The sequence below is a fragment of the Sphaerodactylus townsendi genome, linkage group LG05 (genome assembly GCF_021028975.2).
Source record: "Sphaerodactylus townsendi isolate TG3544 linkage group LG05, MPM_Stown_v2.3, whole genome shotgun sequence".
NCBI classification, from domain to species: Eukaryota; Metazoa; Chordata; class Lepidosauria; order Squamata; family Sphaerodactylidae; genus Sphaerodactylus; species Sphaerodactylus townsendi.
This window is the reverse complement of record NC_059429.1, coordinates 99157990-99185461: the sequence shown is the minus strand read 5'-3', so window position 1 is coordinate 99185461 and position 27472 is coordinate 99157990. Positions and strand designations below refer to the sequence as shown.

General features: G+C 43.3%; 1 protein-coding gene across 1 annotated transcript in view; it reads right to left on the bottom strand.

Moving 5' to 3' along the window:
• KDM5B (lysine demethylase 5B) overlaps positions 1-27217 on the bottom strand; it is a 68559-nt gene extending 41342 nt beyond the window's left edge. Inside the window, exons 1-4 of the mRNA XM_048498832.1 lie at positions 27064-27217; positions 24348-24753; positions 22458-22755; positions 186-263 (exon numbers count right to left, since the gene is read on the bottom strand). Of these exons, the coding sequence (XP_048354789.1) occupies positions 186-263; positions 22458-22755; positions 24348-24753; positions 27064-27202 (921 nt within the window). The 5' untranslated portion in view covers positions 27203-27217. The remainder of the gene's footprint in view (positions 1-185; positions 264-22457; positions 22756-24347; positions 24754-27063) is intronic.
• Between the last annotated feature and the right edge of the window lie 255 nt (positions 27218-27472).

Here is a 27472-nt window from a genome sequence, read left to right as displayed (position 1 = left end):
AACTATCACAGCCAATCAAATGTTCACAGGAGCTTACTTTGGAGGAAACAGTTGCATATTTACTGAAACTTCTACATTTTCCTAAAACATTATAAATCCACCATTCAAGGCACTTGTCTGCTGCAGCCTGAAGTACTAATTTCAAAATGCCCATTAAAATTATTTACTTAAGATTGATAGATTACCTCCAATTCATTCAGTCTTTGGATTCGTGGAGTAAAGTGAAGTTTATCAACATCGCATGCAAATGGAGGCTGCCAATCCTAGGAGGAAAAAAACGGGGGAGGGGGAGAGAATCACCATCATTTTATAATCTTGGAATGGAACCTGTCCTCAAATAAATGGTGACCACAATGTTGATTTTTCATAGTGAACAAGGGGCTACCAAAAATCATTATTTTAGCCATTTTTGAATTTTAGTATCTTCAAGAACAAAGGAGCTGTTCATCATATTGCATGCAAAGCATTCCATTGTTCACAGAAGATGGGAAACCACTTGTTAAGTGCTCAGCTATCAGTACCCCTTGTTAAGTGCTCAGCTACTTAATTTTCAGTAGGAGAATTTGCAGACCAAAACTTAATTGGGCAAATTATTAAAATATCTGTAACTTCATTATGACAGAGGCATGAACAGCTACACCTCTGAAAGCCCTTCTAAAAAGTCCATAGAGAAAAAGCACACCGGGGGTGACGGAACAGAATGAATGAAAAGCAGTGCTTTAAAATAGTCATTTTCAGTCAAAATTGAAAGATGCTGATTTACTAATAAGCACAACTACGTATTTGACTTAATTATGAAACAAGTACTATGTTTCAAAACAATGCTGAAAATCGCTTTCAGCACTTCCAAATACCTTCAAAACACAATATGAGAATTTGCCAAACGCACTGACTGCTCCTGCAGCAGCAACTCAGTAACTAGGTTTACGTACAACACAAGGCTTACTCCTTTTCCTTTCCACTCGCCTCAGTTTTTTCCATCTTCAGTACCACATGAAAACAACTGATGAATATTTGAAAATAGAGATAAGGGAACAAGTGACTTAACAGAAAATCTTGTTCCAAGCTGTGAGAGTCTTCCATTTTCTGAAGTCATTTTGTTGCTCAAAATGAAAGTATAAAATAAAAGCGACAAATGTTCTAACATGGATTCCAGCTACAAAAGTAAACCTGAATTATGTTACTCTTTTAAATTATACGACAGGGTGAAAGAGAATATACATTAAATAAGAATGTCAAATTTTGTCAAACTAGTGGTGCTGGTTTTTGCATACAACAAATTACATCAACCAGTGCAAAGTCTAATAACCAGTCTTATTGCTATATATTAACATTACAGAATTATTTTATTTTTCTATAAAAGTATGAGTTTCCCTGATTTTGCATAATGATACTAAGGTTTAAACCACAATTTGGAAGGCTGATATGAACTATGGGTTATCACACTAATGCAAGGATCACCAAAATGTCTTCCCTTCAGTCAAATAAAGATCCTTGTGGTTGTAGCTACTGCCAAAGCGACTTCTTTAAACATTTACATAGAAAGAGCTACGTTTCATACGGCCCATAAGCGACGACCTGGGGTAAACGCGCACGCCCCAGGCGCCGTCCCCTACGAAGCTGGCGACAACCTGACTCCGCTTCCCGCTTCCCCAGAGTCGGCGTCAGGCCTTCTTAAACAACTAAACAACTTTAAAGGGTTGTTGTTGTTGGGAGAAGCGTCTTCCGAAGATCAGCGCCGGAAGCGCTGTATCCCTCTATCCGTCATCGACTTCCGCGATGTCGCAAATTACGTCGTTGCCTGCTGGCAGCGTCGCGGCCCATACACTGTCCTCCGACCTCCAGGGGTCGGAGGGCAGCGATCGGCCGGGCTTAAACAGAAACCAGCGTGGCGGCTGGCAACGTTATCGTAATTCCACCGATAATCAGGAAAAAAAAAAAGCGGCTCCATCGCGGGAGCCGCCTCTCACTCGCAGCGACACCTCTGCCAGCCTGCTTGCGCTTGCGTCGCGAAAAAACAGATCGCGAACTTCCACTGCGCCACCTTGTAGAAGACTCTTGCCGAAGCGATGGGGAGGCGCACGAATGGCACCGATGTCAGAAGCTTGGCCATAGCCAATCCAATCTCTAATGGCCAGTCAAAAGCCTTGCCAGGAAAAGCCCCACTCACTTTCCAAAAACACTTGGTGAGGCCATTGCTTTCACATCCTAAATGTGAACTCCCAAAGGCATCTGTGGGCCACTGCGAGTAGCAGAGTGCTGGACTAGATGGACTCTGGTCTGATCCAGCAGGCTCCTTCTTGTGTTCTTACCAGGAAAGATATTGGCAGGCACCATGAGAACCACATTGGGGACCCCTGACCCAGTGTATTTCCTCTCCTCTTGCTCACCATTTTCCTTCCAGTTTATTGAACAGCACTAATCAGTCTGCCAGGACATCCAAGTTAGCAAATTTGGTTAGTAACTGCCATCAAAATCAGCCCCACAATTGGAAGTGGATTCTTGACTTGGAAAGTAAGCAGTAACCATAGTTTGCTAATCAATGCAGCAAAATGCAGTTAAATCAGGAAACTGAAAGAGTGGTCATGAGCAAGAAGGATCGTAAATGCTATTCACTGGTCATCTGAGTTAAACCAATGTCACCCCAGATAATGAAAACTTCTTTAGGTTTATTTCAATGTTTATGTCTACTGTTTTTTTTAATTACATTTTCAATATTTTCTAAGCTTGCATAACAAAAATATATCTTGGTACCATATCCTACAGCAGCTTGCAGTTCCTCAGAGTGTATTTGAATTATTGCTTTAGAAAAATGAAAGTCATTAAAACTTTTACATTTCACTTATGTACCAAAAAGCATGGCTTGTGGGACCGTTTCCAACACAAGCACAGAAAGGAACTTTCAGTCCTCCCCCTCTTGCTGCAGCCTCCCATGCTGCTTTCCGCCCCCATGGAATAGTGGACCCCTGTGAACAGAATGGAAGAAATTGTATGGTAGATTGCTGAGGAAGGTGAAAATCTGCAAAAATTGCTCCCCTTCCCTTCTGTTAAAGTTGGTGTCTTCTATGTTTGATTCAGCACAGGGCAAATAGAACAGGTGCAGAACACTATATAACTTGTTTTTTTTGGGGGGGGGGGCTTTTCACAGGTCCCGCCACCAAATCAAGCCTACCCCGTTTTATTCCCCCAACCTGGGTTTTTCAAAAATCGCTAAACCAAAGATCCTTTTGAAAAAATCCTGGGTTGGAGCCATTGCCATGCGAATGGCCAGGCAGGAAGCACTTTTCCTCCCTTCCACTGGGATGTCCACAGTCAGAGAGAATCCACCTGCCATTGCCCAGCTGTTGCAGATAACTCTTTTTCTTTTTCAATTGTGTGGGTTGCATTTGCATAGCTATACAGGTGCAGCTAGATCGGCAAGGCTGTGGGGATTCATTTCTGCATGCTTGCGTAACTAATTTTAAAAAGAGAGGAATGAAAGTAACCCGGAATGTTTCTGTGGGCTCTAATCGCTGCCTGCACAGCAAGCATGTGAATAAGAAATAGGAAAATGGGTTCCTTCATTACAACTGCAACTCGTTACACATTTGCTGTGCAGAATTGACCTATCCATGGAAAATAAAGATCAAAGTCTATCACTTTTGTACTAAGACATATAGTAAAATAATAAAGCAAGCATGGGTGAAATGAAATAGTTGAATACAAATTCAGTCTCCCATATTCAGTTCTCCCATTATCAAAATTTCCACGAGGATGAATCTCAAACTACACACAAAAAATTATTCTTCCTCCTCCTAAAGTACACATGTTTTCAGTACTCAGATGAGTACATTTGAAATGCTCAGGAAAAGCTTTAAAGTGTTTTGAGAAAAATGTTCCATTTTCTGAAAATCCTCTTAAAAATTAGATTTTCTTAAATACTCATATGATGTTAAAATATATATATACCCAGAACCTTCTTCTGTGTTGTTTGGTGTTTCTTAGTAAGTATCCCCCAAAGAACTTTGGCCACAGCAGAACTGTGCTTGACAAATCCTAGGCAGAAGGTTGCCATGGAGCCCAGATATTTAGTTGTGGTGTGAGTATAATAAAGTATCACAATGATTCTGCAACTGATAGCTAGTATGTTGACATAGACCACTCTATGAATAGTTACAGTCAAAATTCAGTCCTAATTCATTAACTATTGAGGACACATATTGATTCTACACCCTGGAAACTTGACTGCTCCCGACCACTGAAAGTGCAGGAGACAACAACGGAAAGGCATATTTATTTTTCCAAGCTTACAACAGTTCCACAGATGGCTCTGGATATCCCACATTGGTCACTTTCTTTGGTGACTAATTTCACTCTGATGACAGCCAATTTTACCAAAGAAATTTAGGTTTGATTTCTCATCTGGAAGTACAGGTTTGGCAATTCAAACAACCTTCTGAATGAGCCAGTCATCTACACTGATGCTTTCTGGCACTTGGCAAGTGTTTTTAGAAAGCAGAAGGGATTGTGTCAAACCACTGAAAATTTTATTGTTTATGCAGATTTTTTTTAAAAAATGTTGCTTTGGCAGCAGCTGCCACAATAACACAAGAATCTGCACTGTGTCACTGAAGTCATGCTCTGGCAATAATTTTGTGGCAGGCTCTGATAACAATTTCATGGCAGCCATTTTGTTCCTGCGCCCATTATGCCATGTCAGATTTCCAAAAGTGCCCATAGGCTCAAAAAGGTTGAGGTCCCCAAATTTAATCTAGTTCAACATATACTGAGGAAAGTGAATTCCAACTTTTGTCTGAAGAGTTAAACTTGACGTTATTGCAGCAAACAAATGGTTCCCATTCCATTTTTCCTAACCAAGGAAATGTTGGGGTGGAATGGTAAGAAGGCAAGACAGCTTAAACTTCCTGTGTGCCACATGCTCATTTGTAGGAAACAGTGAGTAGGTGAGGGAAAGATTATCAGTCACTCTTGCCCATTGATTCTCCTATGCAAGTGCTATAACAAGCCCCACATTTAACGTTATAATTGGGAAATCTCTCAATTCCCTTGCAATAGTTAGTTTAGCTCCAGTGGCCATGCAGTACACGACATCTTCTATGTAGAAGCTATTTCCAAATACATATAATTATGGTCAAATGTATATTTACACAATTTACACATATGATTACGTAAAAGATTTTCCAATAGCAAGGTTACATCCATGGAGGAAAATGTCCTACATAAAGGGACAGTGATATAAAGATAAATGTATTGTCGAAGGCTTTCACGGCCGGAATCACTTGGGTGCTGTGTGGTTTCCGGGCTGTATGGCCGTGTTCTAGCAACATTCTCTCCTGGCCCGTTTTCGCCTGCCATCTGTGGCTGGCATCTTCAGAGGATCTGAAGATGCCAGCCACAGATGCAGGCTAAACGCCAGCGTGCGAACCGCTAGACCAGGCCATACAGCCCGAAACCACAACACCTAAGATGCGTGGAAATATTCTTTGAAGAAGCACCTACCTATTAATCTGATCCCTGGTTCCCTTTGATGGAACATTCCTGAAATCTCTTAACAAAATAGGCTTCCCAACTTTCCAATCAAAAGACAAGAGCATTTCCTCCATCCCTTCGGAACACACGTTTATCAAATTCAGATAACCCATACTAGTTACTTCAGTGAATGTGACCTCAAGAGAAGCAGCAAGAACATGCTCATGTTCTGCTCAATATAAATGACACACAAAGTCAAAGATGAAGAGAGTTACTTCTTGCAATAGTTTTTTAAACATACATGAATTGAAAATATTGTCCCACACTATAATGGTCTTAGGGGCCAAGGAAATCTGAAAATTGGCTACAAGCCACTTAACTTACAACAGAGCAACAACCTTGTTCTTGGACAATGCCTTGTTTCACCATTGTAAATCATCTACTGTATAAACCCACTTCTTCAAACATATTTAATTTCTCAGCCATTCACTGTTCTCTCTATAAATCTTTTTTAAAGTCTACTGTTTTATAAAACGAATGACAGAAATATTACAAGGCTGTATTTGATCCACTACTTCATAACTAGCTCTCCACCCATGGAATTTAAGGTGTGGTCACCTTAGTTTGTTCAGCAAACTGACTGTAGGCTGCACTAAATGCCACAGGTGCGTTCACTTGTTCTCCATTTGGTTCATCACACATCACACATGCCTCAACATGCAACCATCCACAAAGACAGGATGGTTTCTAAAAACTGAAAGATGTAATGTAACTAATATTACTTACAGATAATTTTAGACCAAAAATCACTAGATCTTTTCACCCTTTATATGTTATTTTAAGGATTCTTTAGGAATGAAAATACAAGATCAGAGTACATTAATAATTAATTGTATTGTACACCGCCCAGAGCCCTACGGGGATGGGGTGGTATAATAAATCGAAAAAAATAAATAAAAATAAAAATAAATAAATAAATAATATCTTTATTAATAGTATTAATAGCTTTAAAAAGGGCTTGAACAGATTTATGGAGGAGAAGTCGATCTATGGCTACCAATCTTGATCCTCCTTGATCTGAGATTGCAAATGCCTTAACAGACCAGGTGCTCAGGAGCAACAGCCGCAGAAGGCCATTGCTTTCACATCCTGCATGTGAGATCCCAAAGGCACCTGGTGGGCCACTGCGAGTAGCAGAGAGCTGGACTAGATGAACTCTGGTCTGATCCAGCAGGCTCTTTCCTATGTTCTTAAAAACATAAGGCATACAAGAATTGTTATATACCAGTGGTGGCGAACCTTTGGCACTCCAGATGTTATGGACTACAATTCCAATTGGCCGTGCTGACAGGGGCTGATGGGAATTGTAGTCCATAACATCTGGAGTGCCAAAGGTTCGCCACCACGGCTATATATAATAATTGTAAAATTCCCTTCTAAATCTCTTCTAGAAAGGGAAAGATGGTCACTCACAGCCCACCAAGAAACGGACCATGGGAAAGTCTTCAGATGATCTGAACATCCTTCGCATCTCCTAAATATTTATGAAGTATGATGCAAATTTAAGGTTCTTAGTTAGGTTACTCAGTTTCCAAAGAGTTTTCATGGACAAAGAACACGGTAAAATATCTTTCACTGAGCACTGCAAGTTTTCATGATGAAAGATGCCATCAAACCTAGAATATTGAGAAACAACATTGGGATTAGGGTTGCTGACAGGTAGAGGGGAAAAGGATCCATTGGATACTCACCGTGAAGGGTCTTTCTACTGTAGGTAAGTGGGGCATCTTGTGTGATGTGGGTGTGATCTCGACCAATTGCAGAGAGGCAGGAAATGATGAAATTCTTCCATGTACTTCCTGTGAGGTCTTGGGGTCACCTTCTTCAGTACCCCCGCCTGGCATAGTAGTATAGCACTTAAGTAACAGGAACATATAACCAAAAACACGGAAGGAAAAACAACGGCTCGGCAATAACTAGGATCACTAGAACAGTGACAACACCAACGACAACCCTAAACGTTGAACAGTCTGAAAACATGAATTTAGTTGATAACTGAGAGAGTAACATCGGGAAACAAATGGAACTAGGGAGGGCCAAGATGCCCCACTTACCTACAGTAGAAAGACCCTTCACGGTGAGTATCCAATGGATCCTTCTACTGTAGGAGTGGGGCATCTTGTGTGGGACCTCCCCGAGCAGTGTCCCGAATTCGGGTGGGTTTCATTAGTCCCCGATGATACTTTCCAGTACCCTTTTGCCAAAGGCTGATTCTGCCGAGGCCAGGGACCGGATTTTATAATGACGTATGAAGGTGGAAATGGAAGACCAGGTGGCAGCTTTGCAGATGTCTTCCACCGATGCATGATTTCGGAAGGCTGCGGTGGTCGCAGCATTGCGAACTGAATGAGCTGTGACTCCCTGAGGGACCGGTAAGTCAGAAGCTTTGTATGCTTCGCATATACAGGCTTTCAGGGTACTACTGATTGCTGCCTTGGACATTTGCGCTCCCAAGTTGGGCGGGCTAATGTTGATGAACATACTCTCTGATTTTTTGGCACTAATACGTTCTTATTATGTATGCTTTTAAGGCCCGTCGCGCGTCCAATGTGTGCCACGATTTCTCTTTGGGATGAGAGGGGTTTGGCATGAAGTTGGGAACGACGATTTCCTGGCGCACGTGGAAAGGGGAGTTAACCTTCGGAATGAAAGTTGGATCTGTACGAAGACATACTCTATCCTTATGGAACACGCAGAATTTTGAGTTTATTGAAAGGGCGCGAAGTTCAGCCACTCTTCTGGCCGATATTATTGCAATTAAGAATAACGTTTTCATTCTTACCCATTTGATGTGTACAGTTCGAATGGGTTCGAACGGGGACCTAGTGAGTGCCGACAGGACAGCGTTCAGGTGCCAAGAGGGGAACCTGTGGACTACCGCAGGTTGGGACAATTTTACCCCTCTTAGGAAGTTCAGAACGTCTGGATGTCTGGTGATGGGGGTGTCGCCCACACAAGGGATGACGGTAGCAAGAGCTGCCAATTGTCTGCGTAAGGTGGAACACTTGAGTCCCATTGAGTAGCCCTGTTGCAGGAACTCCAAGGTAACGGTGATGGATGGTTCCGTGGGGTCGACTCGTTTGCGATGGCACCACCTGACGTAGGCCTTCCATGAACAGTTGTAGATATTGACCGTCGACCTGCGTCTGGCTGTTAAGATTGTAGATGTGACTTCTTCCGGTGCAAAATTACCCTTTATCCTGAGGTTTGCCCGTTCAAGAGCCATGCGGCCAGCTTGCACCAAGCGGGATCGGGATGTATGATGGGGCCCTGCGTCAGGAAGTCGGCAGTGACTGGCAGAGGTCGGTGGTTCTGCGATGGCCAGTTCCAGGATGGTGGTGAACCAGGGTCTCCTGGGCCATCTGGGGGCTACAAGGATCACCAAGGCGCCTTCGGATATGATCCTGCGCAGGAGCCGAGGGATCAGGGGAAAAGGAGGGAATGCATAGAGAAGATTTGGAGGCCATATCGCGTTCAGGGCGTCCGCTGCTACTGCCTGTGGATGGTAGTGTCGGGTCATGAACTTTGGAAGTTGATGGTTCTTCTGAGAGGCGAACAGGTCTACCTCCGGAGTGCCGAAGGTGTTGCATATCTTGAAGAAGACCCGTGGATCGAGTCGCCATTCGGTTTCGCACAGATTCTGTCTGCTGAGCCAATCTGCCTCTAGATTCTGGACTCCTCTGATGTGTAGGGCTTCTAGCGATACCAAGTTCTCCTCGGCCCATTGGAGGATTTTTGTTGCTTCCGAGTGGAGCCTTGCTGATCTGGAGCCACCCTGGTTGTTGATGTACATCTTCGCGGCAACATTGTCTGTTCTTATGATGACATGTTGGTGACGCCTAATTTGTGGCCGGAAATATTGAAGGGCAAGGAAGATCGCCGAAGTTTCCAACACATTGATGTGGAGCCGAGATTCTTCCGGAGACCAAGTTCCCTGGACATACATTTGACTGAGTGTGGCCCCCCAGCCCTGAAGGCTGGCGTCTGTGAAGACTTGACCTCGATGAGCATGTAGATAACGCTTTCCCCGTCTGAGGTTGAGCGTTCGGCCCACCAGAGAAGGCTGAGACGGACTCTTGGGGGTATGGTCAATTTTCTGTCTCTTCTTGGCAGTAATGTCCAGCTGGTATGCACGGAGGAATCGCTGGAGCCGTCTCGCGTGAAAACGTGCCCACTGGGTCAGGTCGATTACTGAGATGAAGGTTCCCAGCAGACTTGCCAGTTTTAGCAAGGACGATCTTCTGTTGGACATGACTAGTAATGTCGTTTTCCTTATTCTTTCTACCTTCTCTTCTGGTATGAAAAGGGAGTCTTGTACCGTGTCCAGCACTGCGCCTAGGTGTTCTAGCCGTGTGGAGGGAATGAAAGAGCTTTTTTCTTTGTTTACGATAAAGCCATGCTGTGCTAGGGTTTCTTGAACTACCTCGATGTCGGCGATGGCCTTGGGGATGGAGCGTGAACGAATCAGCAGATCGTCGAGGTAGGGGTAGACGTGTATCCCCTGTTCCCTCAACATGATGACTGGAGCCAATAGTACCTTGGAGAAGGTTCTTGGGGCCGGGGGTAGGCCGAATGGGAAAGGCTTGAAATGATAAAGTTGATCCTGTATGGCTAATCTCAGGTACTTTCTGTGAGAGTTGTGAATAGGGATGTGCAAATAGGCTTCGGGTCAGATCTAACAAAGTCAGCAGATCTTGATGGCGAAGAGTTGCCGTGATAGACCGGAAGGGTTTCCATCCTGAATTTGGGGACCCGAATGAATTTGTTGCTGCGCTTCAGGTTGAGGATTGCTCCCCAGTCCCCATTTCTTTTGGGGACTGTAAAGAACTGTGAATACGTCCCGGAGAAACGCTCCGCTGTCGGTACAGGTTCAATGGCTTGGATCTTGGTTAGGTGGGAAACCGCCTCCAGAGTTCTGCTGGCTTTGGCCGGATCCTTTGAGAGCGCGAATGAACAGGTGGTGATGTGGAATAACGTTGAATTCTATCACATAACCTGTGGAGATGACTTCCTTTGTCCACCTGTCCACGTGGTTTCCCTGCCAACGGTGCTGAAAGTGTTGGAGACGGCCTCCCACCGGGATGCTTTGATCGCCATTGCTTGTTCTTATTGGAGGAGACGGCCTTGCCCGGCTTGTTGTCTTGTTTGAAGGACTGTTTGTAGTTCCGAAAGGAATGTTGATTCTGCCAGTGTGGTTCTTTGCCCGCCTCGTTGCGTCGCGGGGTAAGGATTTGTGGGACCGGGAAGGTAAACTTGCTGTTGGTAGAGGACCTGTCGGGTGTCAGGACAGATTTTGGCATCGTCTTTTTTGTTGTCCTTGGTTTGGACAAGGACTTCATCCAATTCTTTGCCAAATAGGGCCCCTCCATAGTATGAATAACCAGCCACTACGTGTTTAGATTGTATGTCCGCTTGCCATGGGCTTAATCCAGGCGCTAAGCGTCTTGCTATCATGTTAGGAGGCTAAGGATCTCGCTACCAGTGACATGGCGTCGAAGGTGGCATCTGCTATGAAGGAATTGGCAGAAAGGACCCTTTCGATGCCCTCTCTGATGCCTTTGCTTCGACTGGAATCATCTCCAGGAGACGCTTGAGCCACACCATGGAGGCTCTGGCCACTGTGGAGGAGGGCGAAGAGTTTTGATGGCTGCCGCCAACCACTCATGGGATCTACGGCGCCAAGCTTCAGACCTCCTATCAAGCGGGTCCTTGATATTGCCCTCCCCCTCTTTGGCTACCAGTGCCCCGGAATGTAGGATGGACACAGGGGCATCAACTGGAGGATTCTGGAGGAGGACGTGAAACTGCTGAGGCATCAGATATTTTTTCTTAAAATTAGGGGGCAAGCCCTTGTGGGCAGTGGGATTGAGCCATTCCCTATGAATCCTTTTAACAAAGCATTCAGGAACAGGGAAATACTTGTCGCCCTCCCTATCAGCGGGGAACTAGGATGATGTGCCTTTTGGATAGCCCTTGATTGGCTTGTTGGAAGCGTTAATGGAAGGCTGGGGAATTTGTTCTTCCGTGTCCTCAGGGTCGCGTAAATCCAGAGCGGAGATAGTTTTAGAAATTAAGGATTGGATTTCTTCCAGTTTAAAGAACTGTATGGATTGTTCTACAGCTGGCTCAGGGGTTTCCTCTGTGTCAGAGAATTTTTCTCCCCCATCAGAGCCGTCTAAACTGGATAATTCTTCTTCCTCCTCATTAGGTAGGGCTAAGGGGTCCCTTCTGTAGGAGCCGGAGTCCTCTCTGTGGGGACTGCGGGATCTATGGGACCGAGCAGAGGAGCGGGCATTAGCTGTTCTTTGATCTCTTGCATCAAGAGCTTTGTCTATCTCCCTTCTAAGGAACTCAGCGAAAACTGCAGGGGGCGCGTTCATCCAGGAGGAGGCTGGAGTTAACTGCCCAGTGTTAGAATCTCCCCGTTCAGGATCCTGTGGGTCTTGCCTGTTAGGGGCACAGGGAAGAACCAGTTGATCGGGGGGCCTGCTTGAGGTGTAGCACGACTGCTCCGAGGCCCTGGGAAGGCCGGAGGAGTCAGCTATGGAGTCTCCGGTTAAGGACACACCCTGGGAAGGTGCTAGACTCCCGGCCGTTTTAGTCTTTTTCTTTTTCTTGGCGGGTTGGGATGACTGCGCATGCTCGGAGGCGCCAGATTTTCCCGCGCGCTGCGTTGCGGCGTCCGTTTGAGTGGAGCTTCTCCCCCCTTCTTTATGGCCGCCTGACTTTGCGGAGCGTGTGCGCTCCGCCGCGGAGCCAACAAAGGTTTCGCGTTCAGGCGAAAAGGACCTCGCGTCCATGATTAACGGTCTATTTGCCAACGTTCTATTTGCCAAGGGGTGGGGGAGGGGTGGGTGGGAAGGAAAGCGGTTGCTTTCAGCGGCGGCTAGACTACTCTTCCCCAAGTCGGATCGCGCTTACTCACCCCTCTAAGGACTTCAGACAAACACAGACTGACACAAACAGACTACGAATAGGGTTTTTTGCCAGAGCCAAAAAACGCGTCTGCTCTCTGCAGAGGCAGGAAAATACTGAAGAAGGTGACCCCAAGACCTCACAGGAAGTACATGGAAGAATTTCATCATTTCCTGCCTCTCTGCAATTGGTCGAGATCACACCCACACCACACAAGATGCCCCACTCCTACAGTAGAATGCCTTATTCCTTTAATAGAGGCTCAATGTGTAGAAATGGCCATGGAGGTAAATAGGATCTTATTTTTGAAAAAAGAACAAGATATATTTTTCTCCAAGCAGTTTGGAATCCTAGTTGGGACAGAACGGTAGCAATATGAACTGAGATGCAACTAGTGATATCTTTACCAGTGAGGTAAATAAGGAAAACATAAAAAAAATGTTATGAAATGGTTTGAGAAACAAGGAATGTTTCATCTGGTATGACCTAACACTACTAAACTCCCAAGAACTGATTCCCAAGCTGCTGTTACATCTCCAAAAAGAGACTCATCCACTCTCCAGAGCAGAAGTTGGGAAAGAAAAAAGATGAAACATGTTCAACCCAAATATCCAGATGAAATGACTAGAATGAAGTGAAAGAAGCTACCAAACTAGCATTTTATCTGTCATTTTGCTTCTTCCCTCTTTCACCCTACCCAATTAAAACTACCTTGATCACTCATAAAACACAAGTCATTCCATCCAGCTTTTGTACCTTTTTGCTGACAAAAGCAGACTCTTTTGATAGCATTGAGCAGACACTGAATGAGTGCAGCCCTCCTTTTCATCCAAGAAAAGCTATTTTTGCTTGCCACATAGCTGTTAAATACCTGATGCATCTGTCAGGAAAAGGCAGGCCTTAGTAAAACTTTTGTTCGTTCTTGACATAACATAGTACTGCTACAAAACTTTCTTGCACATTGCTATAGGACTGACACACCAGTTACATTAAGAAGTAATGATTAATTATAGTTTGTTGTTACATCTGAACACAGCCACAGTCTAGGATAGAAATAATACAATCAAGATAGACCATGGAATATTGGACACCGATATTTTTGGTGCTATTAGTTTCTCTCATCCTGTCTGCTGCCTTCAGTATGGCTGATCATCTGATGCTCTTGAGGGTTTGGAGTGTTTTGTGGGAAGGGGTGGCCTTGAGATTGTGTAAATCTTTTTTTTAACCAACCATAAACTATATGTTGTAGGCAGGGATAAGTAATTAATACTATTCAATACTACAGGCTTTGTTATAGTGTATTAGGGATACTTTTAGAACAGTTGGGTTTAATGCCCCATTTTTTCTACCTTAAGGAGTCACAAAGTGCCTTACAATCACAATCCTTTACTCTCCACATAAAAAGCACCTTGTGAAGTAGGTGGGGCTGAGAGAGTTCTGAGAGAACGGGGAGTAGTCCAAGGTCAGCCAGCAGGCTTTGTATGGAGGGGTGGAAAATCCAACCCTGTTCTCCAGATTAGAGCATGCGACTCTTAACCACTATACCATGCTGGCTCTCAATTTTAGATCCAATTATTTTATTAGAATAGTTGGTAACCACAATAGCCAAAAATGTGTTTTCTCAGCTGCACTGATCCAGCCACAATGATGTACACTACAGTAACCTCAAAGACTACTGCAGAGCCCCACAAATCCTGGGAAACAAGTAATCATGCTGCCTAAAAATTTCACTGTTGGTGCCTAGTGTTTTCACTAGGTGCCTAGTGGAAAATACTGTCTACTTGTAATCAACTTACGCTGACCTTATAGGGTTTTGAAGGGTATAGATTAGCAGAGATGGTTTGCCATTGCCTGCTTCTGTGTACCAACCCTGGACTTCCTTGGTGGTCTCCCATCCAAATACTAAGCAGGTCCAACAGTGCTTCACTTTCAAGATCTGACAACATCAGCCTAGCCTAGGCCATCCAGGTCAAGAAATACAAAGCTTTAATCTCTTACAGTCTCCAAGTTTGGCTGCCAACACCTTTTGTTTATTCCTTCTCCCTTTTCCACAGCTGCAATTCAAGGAAAGTTGGCAAGTTTTGGAAAGCTCTACTCCATCCTGAGTATCAGGGATAGCTATTCACAACATGAAAAGGCCCAATGTGACATCTGCTTTATATTAATATAAAGAAGCTGGAGCCCTGAAGAGGTCTCAGAACTGATTTATTGAAATTCTAACAGCCAACTGGGCATACTTGTCAATTAACTTCTGAGCCTTCCTTGATTTTTTCCTACAATTTTCCAACAAGATATATAAAAAGTATATCTTGTTCCTGAGTTAGTTTAGCTTTTTTGGTTATAATAATAATAAACCCTGAAGGTTGAAAAATGAGTCTGGTCCTACATTTTGGGTTACATTCTCGATCCAAAATCTGTCAAAGCTCAGCCAATTCTAACATGTTTTACATAGATCTACTCTTGAAAATTAGTTAGAAACTGCAATTGGTAGAGAACATACCAGCCCATTTATTATCAGGGTCCAGGCTTTGGGAACATTTACTCCATGTTATAATGTCTTATTTCAGGATTCAGGGTATTTACCATTAAAGCCAGTCAGGATCTTGAGCCCAAACACAGCTGCTCCCATTATGAGCTCATGCAGCAACACCGAACAGCAATGCAGCAACACCGCACAGAATGTCTGCCCATTCTACTAGCTAGGAACAATCAACTGTTGCTAATTGTGGCTTTTTTTTGTAGCTGCCCCTCTTAGGAATGGTCTGTTGGAAAACTGACGCAGGGATCCACTCCGAAGGCATTTCAGAAAGACAGCAAAACTGGTAAGACAAGCCCTGGCGTCCCTTACCTTTGGGTCACATCTTAAGTGTTTATATGCTGATGAGACTTTTCATTGGGCAAGTGTTGTTTATCATGTGGACATTGCTATTTATATTTTTATTGGCTACATTGATGGGACTGTATTTTAATGTTTGTGCCATTTATTTTTACCTATGATGATACACTGTTTTTAATATTTGTTATTTACCTTGAGTCCCAGTTACTGGGAATAAGGCAGAACTACAAATGTTCCAAATAAATAATGAATTTAAGGGCTAGGAATGCCATATTACCTGCATTTTATGGTTCTTTCACAACATACGGGATAAATTTGTTTGTGAATAAGGGCATCTAAGGTTTACTTTCTTATCGAGGCATACAGCAAGGCATACAATCTACAACTAAAAGAATGTTGGCAATTGACAAAATTTTGCTCTTCTTCAGTCAGTATACAAATCCCCTTGGGTTCAATTCTCATTTACACACGTTTCCCCTTCTTTGGGACTTACTGTGTTCTCAGATCAGTGAATGTCTGAAGTTTCTGAAAGCTATTCTAGTGCAACTTTTTCTCTCCTTGCACAGGGAAAGCAAAGGAGATCACTAAGCATTAAGCTTTCCTCAGGTTTTCTCACTCCTCACTGCCTTTCCTCACCCACACAACAACAGTTCCTACCACTATTTAGATCACCATTTCAGAATGGTTGAAAGGGCTTTTAAAAACAAATGAACACAGAGAATCTACTGCTGGAGTGATGGACCCTGGGTGAAACTGACATGGTCTAGTGAAGTTACACTAGACCAAAAGTAGAAAAGTTTGGATTTATGCCCCCCATTCTCTCCTGTAAGGAGACTCAAAGGCCCCTTCCGCACACGCAAAATAATGTGTTTTCAAACCACTTTCACAACTGTTTGCAAGTGGATTTTGCTATTCCGCACAGCTTTAAAGAGCACTGAAAGCAGTTTGAAAGTGCATTATTCTGCATGTGCGGAATGAGCCAAAGGGTCTTACAAACTCCTTTCCCTTCCTCTCCCCACAACAGACACCTTGTAATGTAGGTGGGGCTGAGAGAGTTCCAAAGAACTGTGACTAGCCCAAGGTCACCCAGCAGGAATGTAGGAGTGCAGAAACAAATCTGGTTCACCAGATAAGACTCCACCGCTCATGTGGAGGAACAGGGAATCAAACCCAGTTTTCAGGATTAAAATCTACCTGTTATTAATCACTTCACCACACTGGCTCTCAAAGACCCAACAAATAAACAAAAAAACAAGGGAAAATGCTACTGCAAAGCAAACAACCATAAGGTAAACAGTGTATACATAAATGGCAGTTATCTGTTCTGCCATCCTAGTTAGGGAAAGATTGCTCACAGCAAAGTATTGCTTAATGACAAAACATACCAGATAAAAAGATACTAATCTTTATAAACTAAGACAGACTTTTTTATTTATTGCTGCAGCTATACTAAATAAAACTTTAATCTATAGTACAATGAAAGATTTTCATTTGTTATGTCTCTAATGACAATTACTTGAACAATAAGGAAAAGTTTTCTTCTTTTAGCTTGCTCCTCAAACAGGAAGGGCTTCATGAAAAGCAGATGGCTCCCAAGCGCAATACTTTTAAAATGGGAGTTCTATATTTTCTCCTACGAGTTGTAGAAGTTGGGCCTTTTTCTTCCAAAGGACCTCTGGAGTGATCTGTACAATCCTAATTGTAAAAGTAAAGCATATGTAGCATTGAAAAAGGATATCTGAGCAATGAAGTTGAGATCCCCTACCTATCTGAGCAGAATGATTTTCAGAAAGTTGAATGTGGCTGTTTAATTCCCCAGACAGAAAAAGTGGGCTGGGTAGGGAACAAAAGCAAACCTGACCCTTGGATATCTCAATTTTAAAAAGTTTTGAAACTCAGGGAGAGTTCTGAACCTCCTTCCTGCTTCCAAATCAAAATGGTTGTTTCAGTTTATTCATCTTCTAAGAAAAATCATGCCATGAAGTGAGGGCTCTCTCTCTATATATATATATATATTTTAAAAGGCAAGGGTCCCCAACTTATTTGAGCCTGCAGGCACCTCTGGACTTCTGACACAGCATGGTGGGCACAGCTTACCTTCAGGCACACAGTGAAAATCACTGTGTTGGGGCAGCTGCTATCAAAATCTATAGTCAACTAATGGCCAGTCAGAAGCCTTGTTGGGAAAAACCACAGATGTCCTGTCCCCCACTTAGTGGGCATCTGTTACTAGATTTTCATTTAGAAAAACTGATACTTAGTATCTACAAGCCATTTAATTACTTTTGAATTCTGGTTCTCAGTATCTTCTTGTTAAAGTAGTTGTGTGTTTAATACAAAAGGGAGTAACTACTCCAGTGTATATGCTTTTCAGTGTCTTGCCTTCAAGGATAAGTCGAAAGTAAATATTCGTCTGATTCTGCACAACAAAAATAAATAGTAAAGTTTACTAAGCTTAATGGGTATATGATTTAAGAGTTTCATAAGAAAAAATCTCCATACATCAAGTACTGCTACCCCTCTCTTCTGTGGGAGAAATCATTGTTCTTTTTGTTTACACACTGTCCATGGAAACAAAGGAACAGCTATTTGAATCTTAAGCTTTTTAGACAGAAAGGCTGCTTGTCCAGAAATGCATGTTTCTTCATCAAAGCTGAAACAATGAGTTTAATTTTGTTTCGTTACATACTGTGCTCCAATCCAAGGCCTTTATTGGCATCTAGGCTATAAAATATTATATAATATACAAAATTTTAAAATGTACAGAGATTCAAAATATATAAAAGACATCATAGAATGCAACACTGCATGGAGTTACAAAAGTAAAGAGTTAACACAATTATAAAAGGTAAAGAGTTAAAACAATTTTTAAAAGGACCAGAATAAAAATCAGCACCCTTTCTTTGGAAAATGGAGCTTAATGGCTTACCGCAGAAATTTAGCTACACTCTGGCACATTTCTAAGATGGAGTCATTTAGTAGGAAGATCAGTTTGGAATGAGAAAACTTAGGCCTCTGTCTTAAAATGGGGTTTATATACTTCGCTCAAATTTCATTGTAGACCGAGCAACAGAAGTTAATGTGGTGTAAAGCTACGTTGTGCTCCATATCAGGGGAGTTGACCATACTGATAAAGTGGGTTTTTCAAACCTATAGTTGTAATTCCATGCAAAATAGCATGTACTTAAGTTGCACTGATTTCAATAGGATTCAAGTGTTTGAAGCCATGAAACAATCCTATATCAAAATAAATGAAATGAGTTTAATGAAATCACTAAGTTTAGGCATGCCTACAAGGCAGAGTATCAGACTGCATTCTGAAAAAGGTTTTCAGTTAGAAAGCTAATAGATCTGTTGCCCAAACTTTTTAAAATTCAAATGCTTGACTTCTTGCATCAATAAATATTCACCTCTATTATCTAGAGCCATCAAATAACACAGGCATTCTACCTTCCTCATTACTAAAATGTAGACTGCTTTAATTGTTCTCAATTGTAGTTCTAGATAGTCAACCCTCTCAAAATGATTTCACATTACTTTAAAGAAAAATATCTCCAATTATGTAACAGAAATTGATTTTTATAAGGAGAAAATACAGTAACATTTCAAAATACTTTATTCCTGTTTTACAGCAATACTGATGTAGTTTACTGTAAATTTACACAACTGTTTTTTCATTATATCACCTCATTTAAAAGTAAGGAGTTCACAATAGTTGCCATTTCTAGTTTACCGAGAGACTCAGAGGGCCCCTTTCAAAATGGTGTTGGATTGTAACTTATACCATTTCGAGTCCTTTTGTGGGAGAGAAGTGTTTAAATAAATACCATGACACAAATTCTCCATTATGGATTACAGTAGAAGGGTCGTTATAAATTCATAACACTCCTCTCCTGTAAAGCCTCTTCTCTAAGTAGACAGTACAAAGGAGATATACTTACTTTACCTCAGAAAAATAAGAAGCAAGAAGGACAGGTTTAACATGCTACCAGAAAAACAATTGTTTCTAGCATTGGCTATCAAAAACCCAAGCAAAGTTCATGAGCCTTTGGTCAAAAATTAGTTTTGCTTCAAAGCCACAAGCAAAAATCCACTAATGACTCCACTAGGGCAGAGATGGGCAATTTCTCTTTCTCAAGGGTCTTCTTACTCTCCATATACCAATATGTGCAACATATTTTTGGTCCATAATCTGGCATGTCATAGATGACCATAATAAAGACTGTGTGAAGTATTAAGAATAAATGCTCAGACAGTGGAAATACACAGATTTGGAGGTGGAGTACAAATGTGCTTGCAGAAAGACCTCCTCAATGGAATCCTTTACCTTTCAAGAATGCATAAAAATATAGCAATACAATCAACCATTTAAGGAAGACACTCCAGTTCTCACTATTTATCTTTTTTATCAAGTAAAACAGTGACAAGATTGTTTACCACTGTGCCTTCATTGAAATTTGGCAGGATTTAATAGGGCCAAATTATCTCGCAGGATACCATCTGGCCAGCTCAGCCTTACAAACATCTTTTAAAAGTACATATATGAGGCATCTGTTCAAAGGTGCTGCAAATGAGCATTGACTATAAACATTCCAGTTGGAATGGATTTACAAACAAAGGGATTAAAATGGATGTTACACAAACAGATCCATCACAGTCTTTGCTCAACCCAGGAATTTTACCTGGTTCATCAACAAACTTTTATACATACCCACACGTACAATTAAGATAAAGTTATAGATATTGGAGGATTAAAAGGGCAGGACAAGCATATACACTATACCCTGTTCCACATAAAGACCTAAGTGAAATTGTAACTTCATCCGCCATTTCCTCTTGTCCCCCCCCCCCCAAAGTGTTCCATGTCCCCCACTTGGTCTAGTCCAGAACAGGCTGCAAAAAGGGGGTGTGTGGAGCATGTGGAGGGGGGGAAGGAAATGGCGGATGAAGTTACAATTTTACTTAGGTCTTTATGTGCGACAAGGCATAGTCATTCTTTTTAAATCAGAAGTTTTCAATTCACTCTCAATTAAAGTGTCAGCCAGCTGCTTCCAGCCTAACCTTACTGAAATCAAGGGGACTGCACAGAAACAAAGATCAGTAGGTTTCCAACCAGAAGACTAAGGCAAATTCCTTTAATATTTTTCTTCAGTTAAATGCCATCGACTTTTCCAATAAATATTAGAAGATATATTGAAGTGTTTCTGACTGTAGAGAATGGCTAGAATTAAAGTTTCATTGTAGAAGTCATAAAAATATATCTTTATCCTCAACCTAATTAAACTCTTTCAATGTCCTATTTCAATTGGTGGTCACTATAAGCTCCTTGAAGTCACATTTATCATTAAACTCTCCTCAGATGAAGAATGCTGTAAGTAGAAATAAAGAAACCATGCATCCTGTTTTTACAAGAATATCTTTGTCTCATTAAATCCCTCCTCTTTCACATAGTTCATGCAGATAGAAATAACTGTGCTGATAAAACTACACAAAATAATAAAATAATAATTTAAGAAAGTTTCTGGTTCAGAATTATATTTCTGCAGCCTACAAAACTGTTTGATTATACTTCTAATGATAAAGAGTTATCACCCTTCCCAATATGTATTGCACTCTAAAATGGTGGCCATGCCTGCTTAGGATTCTGAAAGAAGAGAATCTCTCAAAACTCTGATGTTTACATTTATATATTCTCAACTTTATCACAATGGTACCTGCATTCAATTTAAACCAAATGGGTCTAGAGAATGGCCAAGGTAAATCTTTGATGGATACAGAAAATGGAGAAATAAGCAAATTCACAGCCTTAGCTTAGCCACAATGCCAACATGGAGGGCAACACCCAAGCAGCTGTCTCACTTAGGTCTTTACAGCCACTGATATCCAGTATTTCTAAGGAAAGTAACAGCCAGCTGCCCACAATGGGACAAAAGTTAAAACTTTGTTGGATGAAAAACCTGAACCAAACGCTGATCTACTTCGACAGCGTCCAGCTCTATGCAAACACAAACCATAACAATGGCTGCCTCTTTCAAGCCATAAACGAATTCTCTCCAATTTACTTTTACTGCACAACTTCACAGATTAGTTAAAAAAAAAACACTTAAAAGTGAATCATGCTCACTCTACTCCTCATCAGTTGTCTATAAGGTTGGTTTTTTAAAAAAACTAATTCCGATTAAACTGGGCAGGTCAATTTCTGAGCTTTTAAAGTTTATTTTTAAAAAAATTAAACTCCCAGGATGCCTAACTGTACCTCGCTCCTATCAAGAAACAAAAGCCTCCCGCCCCCCTCCCGGGGTTACGCACACCCGGCAACCCTCGAATAAAGTCCTTTTTAAAGAAGGCACTCCTGCAATAAAGAGGAATAAGTTGGCCGTTTGGGGCTGGAGCCGAGAGAGGCGCCTCATTGTGTGTGCGAGTCTGAGCGCGCCCGCCTCCCTCCCCGGCTCCGAAACGCTGCATCAGCAGCACACCGCGAGGCAACTTTATTCGGGGCGGGGGCAGAGGGGAAAAAAAAAGGAGAATGGAGTTTTGCGAGTTGGGGCCAAAGGGGACGCCATTGGAGGAGGGGGTGGGGGCTCCACGGCAGCCATATTCGAGTGGGTCTCCCTCGGGGAGCCGAGCCTCCAAGTCTGTTTGGACTGACCCAACAGACGGGGGCCATTCTTCACCCCGCCCCCACTCGTCTCTATAGGAAAGGGGGCTCCTGGGTTTTCAACAGGAGGCCATACTGAGATGGGGGTGCCAGTTAAGGCTCCCCAGGGACAAGGAATGCGTTCCCCAGGTCCCACAGCCCCCCCTTTCTCCCCCGCCCCCCCGGGACGCCTGACCATCTGTAGACGCACGAAGTAGGTCCTTTTCTTGAGGTGGGGGGGATCTTGGGGGATCCGCTGGAGAGAGGTGGGGAGAAGGGCAGTAAAAGTTTCCGAGTAGGGGATGTACGTAGATGCCTCAGCCCGGGTTCAGGGGTCTGGGGGAGGAGGAAGGGGGGGGGGGTCCGTCTGGTCGCGAGAGAAGCGTCCCGGGAGGGCCTGAGGGTGGTCTCTTGACCCCCACCTTCTCTGCCCTCAGACCGGTTTCCCCCTCCCGCCGAGGGATGGGGGTTGGTGGGAAACGGGTCGGGGGGCTACCCCACGGGCAGTCGTTGTTGCCGCCGCCGCCAAGGCTCACTCACCGGCGGCGGCCGCACCTTGCAGATCCCCGTCTGCTCGGCTATGGGCCGGATCTTGTGGATGAAGGCGAAGGGGTCCGCGAACTCCTCCCAGCTGGGCTCGAAAACGGGGCACTCGGGCGGCGGCAGGAACTCGGCCATGGCCAGCCTGAATCGCCGGCAGGACGGAGCGAGGCGGCCGTTGCGAACAATCCCCAACAGCCGAAGCGTCGTTGAGCTCAGCCAGAAGCAACTGTCTGCCTCCGCAAAATCAAGGCGGAGGGAGGAGGGGAGAAAAAGAGTCCGTGGAGGAGTCCCGGGCCTGTGGGGAGAAGGGCCTTTCTTTAGTCGGTACAGAGAAAGCCTGCCCTCGTTCCCCTCCCCACCCCTTTGTTTGGGGGCTCTTGGCCGCCAGCTGTCTCCTGAAAACGAAGACGCTGGTATAAAACACGTTTAGAGTGTGAGGAGGCCTCTCCACGCGGGAATATAGGGCACACATGCCTAAAACCTAATGCGTTTTAAGCGTCAGAAGCCAAAGCCTCTCAGGGCCTTGTGGCTAAGAGAGGCCTGAGCCAATTTCAGCCTCTCTCGCATTGACTTACACCCGCTTAGGTTTTTCTTGTGCTCACTTGGGAGCCGAGCCTGCTTACTCTGCAAGACCTTTTTTCCTTAGACTTCCCCTGAATAGTTGATGGACCATGGCCTAATACCTATGTTAAAAGACTCCAAAACCTGGCAATCCAAAGTGAGAAGCAGAACAGTAACCATTATTGCTCATTCTTTGCATAATAAACAATAATAAACTGACCAAAATAAAACTCCCCCTCTAAATGTTGTTTTCCCAGATTCCCAGTGCTTAGTGCTTCAAAGGTGGGGGGTCTGATCTTTTAAGTTACAACACCCAAAAGTGGAAAAATATTAAGCACATTTACTTGGAAGTAAATCCCATTGATTGTAATTGAACCAGCTTTGCTTACACCTCAATACATCTCCTGTTTATGTTCATTAATAATTTTAGAATAGTTTCCCAGTTTCAGTTAAGTGGAACAATCAGAATAAAATAACATATTGGTGCTATTTTCACACTGATACCACATTTGAAATGCATTTTCGTTTAGATATGCTTCTGTAGACAATAGGGAGCCATATTCTTGGCTTTTTATTTTTGCTGAGTAAATGCCCCACTCAGAACTAACAACTATTGATATGGATTTAGGGGGTGCAGTTCTGCAAAATGATGCACATTTAAAGAGGAAACCAGAATTAGATCTCACTGCTTTTATTCAGCAATAGTTTTAAGCACTTTTTTTACTGTTCTTAAAGTTATAAAATCCATAACTTTTGGATAAATATTCTGCAGAGTACAGTACATCTGTAAAAAATGAGACTGACAATTTGATTTTTGACTTGCCTTTTATTCATATTTTGCAAATATCATCTAAAGAAAGGGGCGGGGTACTAATTGGCTGGAGGAGGTGGCATGAGCACAGAGGGAGGACGGGGAGGATAAAAGGGGGAATGTGAGAGGGTGGGGAGGGCGCCCATCAATGTGAGGGGCTGGAAAACTCAGTTCTTGCCCTGGGCTCCATTTTCTGTTGATACGCCACTGCTGAGAAGTTCACTAGGACATACTTCAAGCATACATATTTAGGACTGCACTGCACATTTTCTAAGTCTAATTTCTAAACCAAATACCTTTACAGTGCAATTCTAAATGGTTACACCCTTCTAAACCCATTCGTATAATGGGTCGTAACTCTAGAATTTCATTGTAAATAGTCCAGTTCTATTGTAAACATGCTTAACTGGAAACAAAGCCCACCCACCCCCCACCCAATAGGGCCAGATTAGCCATTAAGGCCACTGGGGAAAATCCAGGTTGGCAGATGGCTTCCCCCTGTCCCCGTGGCTTACCACAGCCCAAAGGGGCAGCTCTTGGCCCTTATGAAGTGCACAGGAGCTGTTGTCCTAAGGTTGCCAGGTCTCCCCTGGATGTGGGGTTGCCAGCTCCAGGTTGAGAAATTCCTGGAGATTTGGAGATGAAGCCTGGAAAGAATAGGAACCTCAGTTAGTGTACAATGCCATAAAGCCTGCCCTCCAAAGCACCCAGTTTCTCCAGGGGAACTCATCTCGTAGTCTGGAGATGCGCTGTAATTCTGTGAGACCCGCAGGCATGAGCTGGCACCCTGTTCTTCCTCTCTTGTCTCAGAATGAGGTGGGGCTGGAGTTCCCTCTTCCAGAGCTATTTTGTCTTCAAGTCCTCCCCTGCCTATGTGCACACAATATATATATTCCCAGCTCCAAAGTTTAGGATTCCAGCCTAAGAGAAATGAAAAGTCATTTATTTTAGCCATATCTATATCTATATATATAAACGCGAAATATCACTCACTGACTCATCAAAAGAACTCAAAAACCACTGAAACTACAAAGTTGAAATTTGGCACACTGGTTGGTTATGGGCTTCAGGTGCTCGCTAAGAAAGGATTTTCCAAAATATTCACTTCCACTCGACACATTAGATATTTACTGTTCTCGGGCCATCTGCACGAACATTCTAAGGATGCCAGTTAAACACCATGAGTTTCATGTCCTTCAACATGGTATTTTCGATGGTTTTTGTGTTCTTTTGATGAGTCACTCAGTCAGTGAATGGTACTTTGCGTTTATATATATAGCTTCATTTCACAGGACATAAGAACATAACAACATAAGGACATTTTAATGAAGGGCACTTTGAAGCTCTAACTCAGTGGTTCTCAACCTTCATAATGCCGCAACCCTTTAATACAGTTCCTCATGTTGTGGGGACCCTCAACCCTAACATTTATCCATTTTACAGATGGAGAACACTGTGAAAGGGTCGTTCGACCCCCAAAATATGCAACCCATAGGTTGAGAACCACTGCTCTAACTCCATTTGTCGCATCGACAAGTTCTGCTAATGCCCACCAAACAACAAGCACAATTGATCCAATGGTGCGCCAACTGCATTCTAACACCGCCTTCCTCAATGCATACAAACCAGTTCCTTCTGCTGAAACCGTTAAAGGGAGAAAAGGAATTAAATGCAGAAAGCGATTTATGTATTGCACTAGAAAAAGACAGCTACAGGACGCTGCTGCAAAATATGCAAAAACCAACCTGTCAGTCCACAGACAGGCTGTTAGGAAATATGCTGCATGTCACCCCAAAGTTCACAAACATGCTGTAAAGAAGTATGCTGAATGTCACCCCAAAATTCACAGAGAGGCTGTGATGAAGTATATGTAGCGAAGCACGGGTATCCTGCTAATTCCATCATATTTCGAACTGTCAGAATGAGTAAGAATGTTTTAAAAACAAAATGGTTAACCTAACTCATATTTAATGTATGCAGTCTAGAATGATAAAACAGTCATATTTCTTCTTAATTTTGACTGCTAATCGAAATAAAATTATTTTGCATTGCTTCTCAAAGGATGCTCAAATTCTAATATGGGGGGGTCCTACAGATTAAATGATATAATGACTTGGAAAAGTGACTGAGAATATTTCAGAGCATGTCCTCGATATTCAGTGTTCAAATTGTTCATGCAGTATATCATCTAGCCTTTAACAATTACAGAAAGGGAAGGTGGAGATCTTTCAAATATGCATAGACACAATTTTCATTCTATTCCCTTGTAATCTTACCATTAAAAAAAATGACCACCCTAAAATACAGTCAATTACGTTAAGAGTGACAATGCCTGAATGAAGGGGAGCCATACTAACAATTTTTACCCACAATTTGAACTAATAAATTATGTAACTTTTGAGCAGCAGTTTTGTTAATCCAGGACAAAAAAAGAGACAGATTAATTCTCACACCTTGAAACAAAATTAAGTAGAGCAGACTTTCACAGAATTCACAAAAATTTTCCTCTGCAACCCTGTTGCGTACAACTTTCACGTTTGCCTTTGTTTATATTATATACACGATTGTCGCAATGACAGATCCCCTCCAGCACGCCAGCAACAGGGGATCGCTAGAGGCCTCTAAACTAATGAGCTCCATGCAGAGCAGGCCGACCGCATGGGTCTCTACTCTCTAATCCACCTTCTTCGCCTTTATGATCTATGTTTACATGTGCGGAAGAATCCTGCACAGCTGACAGCCACCTCGAGACCGGCACTTCTTTTTTTAAAGAGCCTCTCAATACTCTCGGATAGGCCAAGGGCTTGGGGGGACGTCACGGGGGGAGGGAGGCCGAGCTGTTTCATTGTCTCGGCCTGACTCGGTGCAGTGGGGAAGCTTTGCCGTTCCAGTGTAATGCACTGCACGGGGGGGGGGGGGGGGCGACGAGGACGCTGCCATCCATGCAGCTTTGCAGTCTGCATTGCAAGAATCAGAGGTCCGCCAGGACTAGCTGCAGGCAGATCACTAGAGTCTCTGGGACAATAGGAACGAATCGGGGTGGGGGTCCTTGGAGCAGCCATGGGGCATTCGACCTACTGACATGGAAGTATAAGATTTACTCCGAAGTAAATAATTTACTTTTAATGTTTAAATAACGCGACAGAAGATGCCACGTTTCTATGGAAGTCAAAAAAATACGAAGGAGCTTGCAGTTTGCTCCTCCTATTGGATTTAGTTCCCACACCCCACCAAAACATAGCTTTGTCCTTTCTTGGTCCTTTTGGAGCGATCTGCTGAGTCTCCCATCCAGGCACAATTTCCCCCGAGTCACAAGCTGCCTCTTAAAACGGATCGTACTTTCTTCGCAACAGAAGGGGGCTGTATGCATCACCCCCTCCCCTTTTCCTCAGGGCAGGCTTCAGATACTCCTCCCTCGCGAAGGTTCAACGCTTCTTCTCGTTTTCCACCTCTCCCAATTGTACCCCTCCCCTCCTCCCCTCCCCCTCCCCCTCCTCCCCCTCCTCCTCTTTTCCAGGTGGAGACCCCAGACTCTGGTCGAGGGGAGAAAACACTGGAAGTGCTCCAAAGTTTTGCGCGCACCTTCGCTAGCACCCGTGCCTGACCAGTGAGCACAGCTTCACTGCGCCTGCCTTCCCGT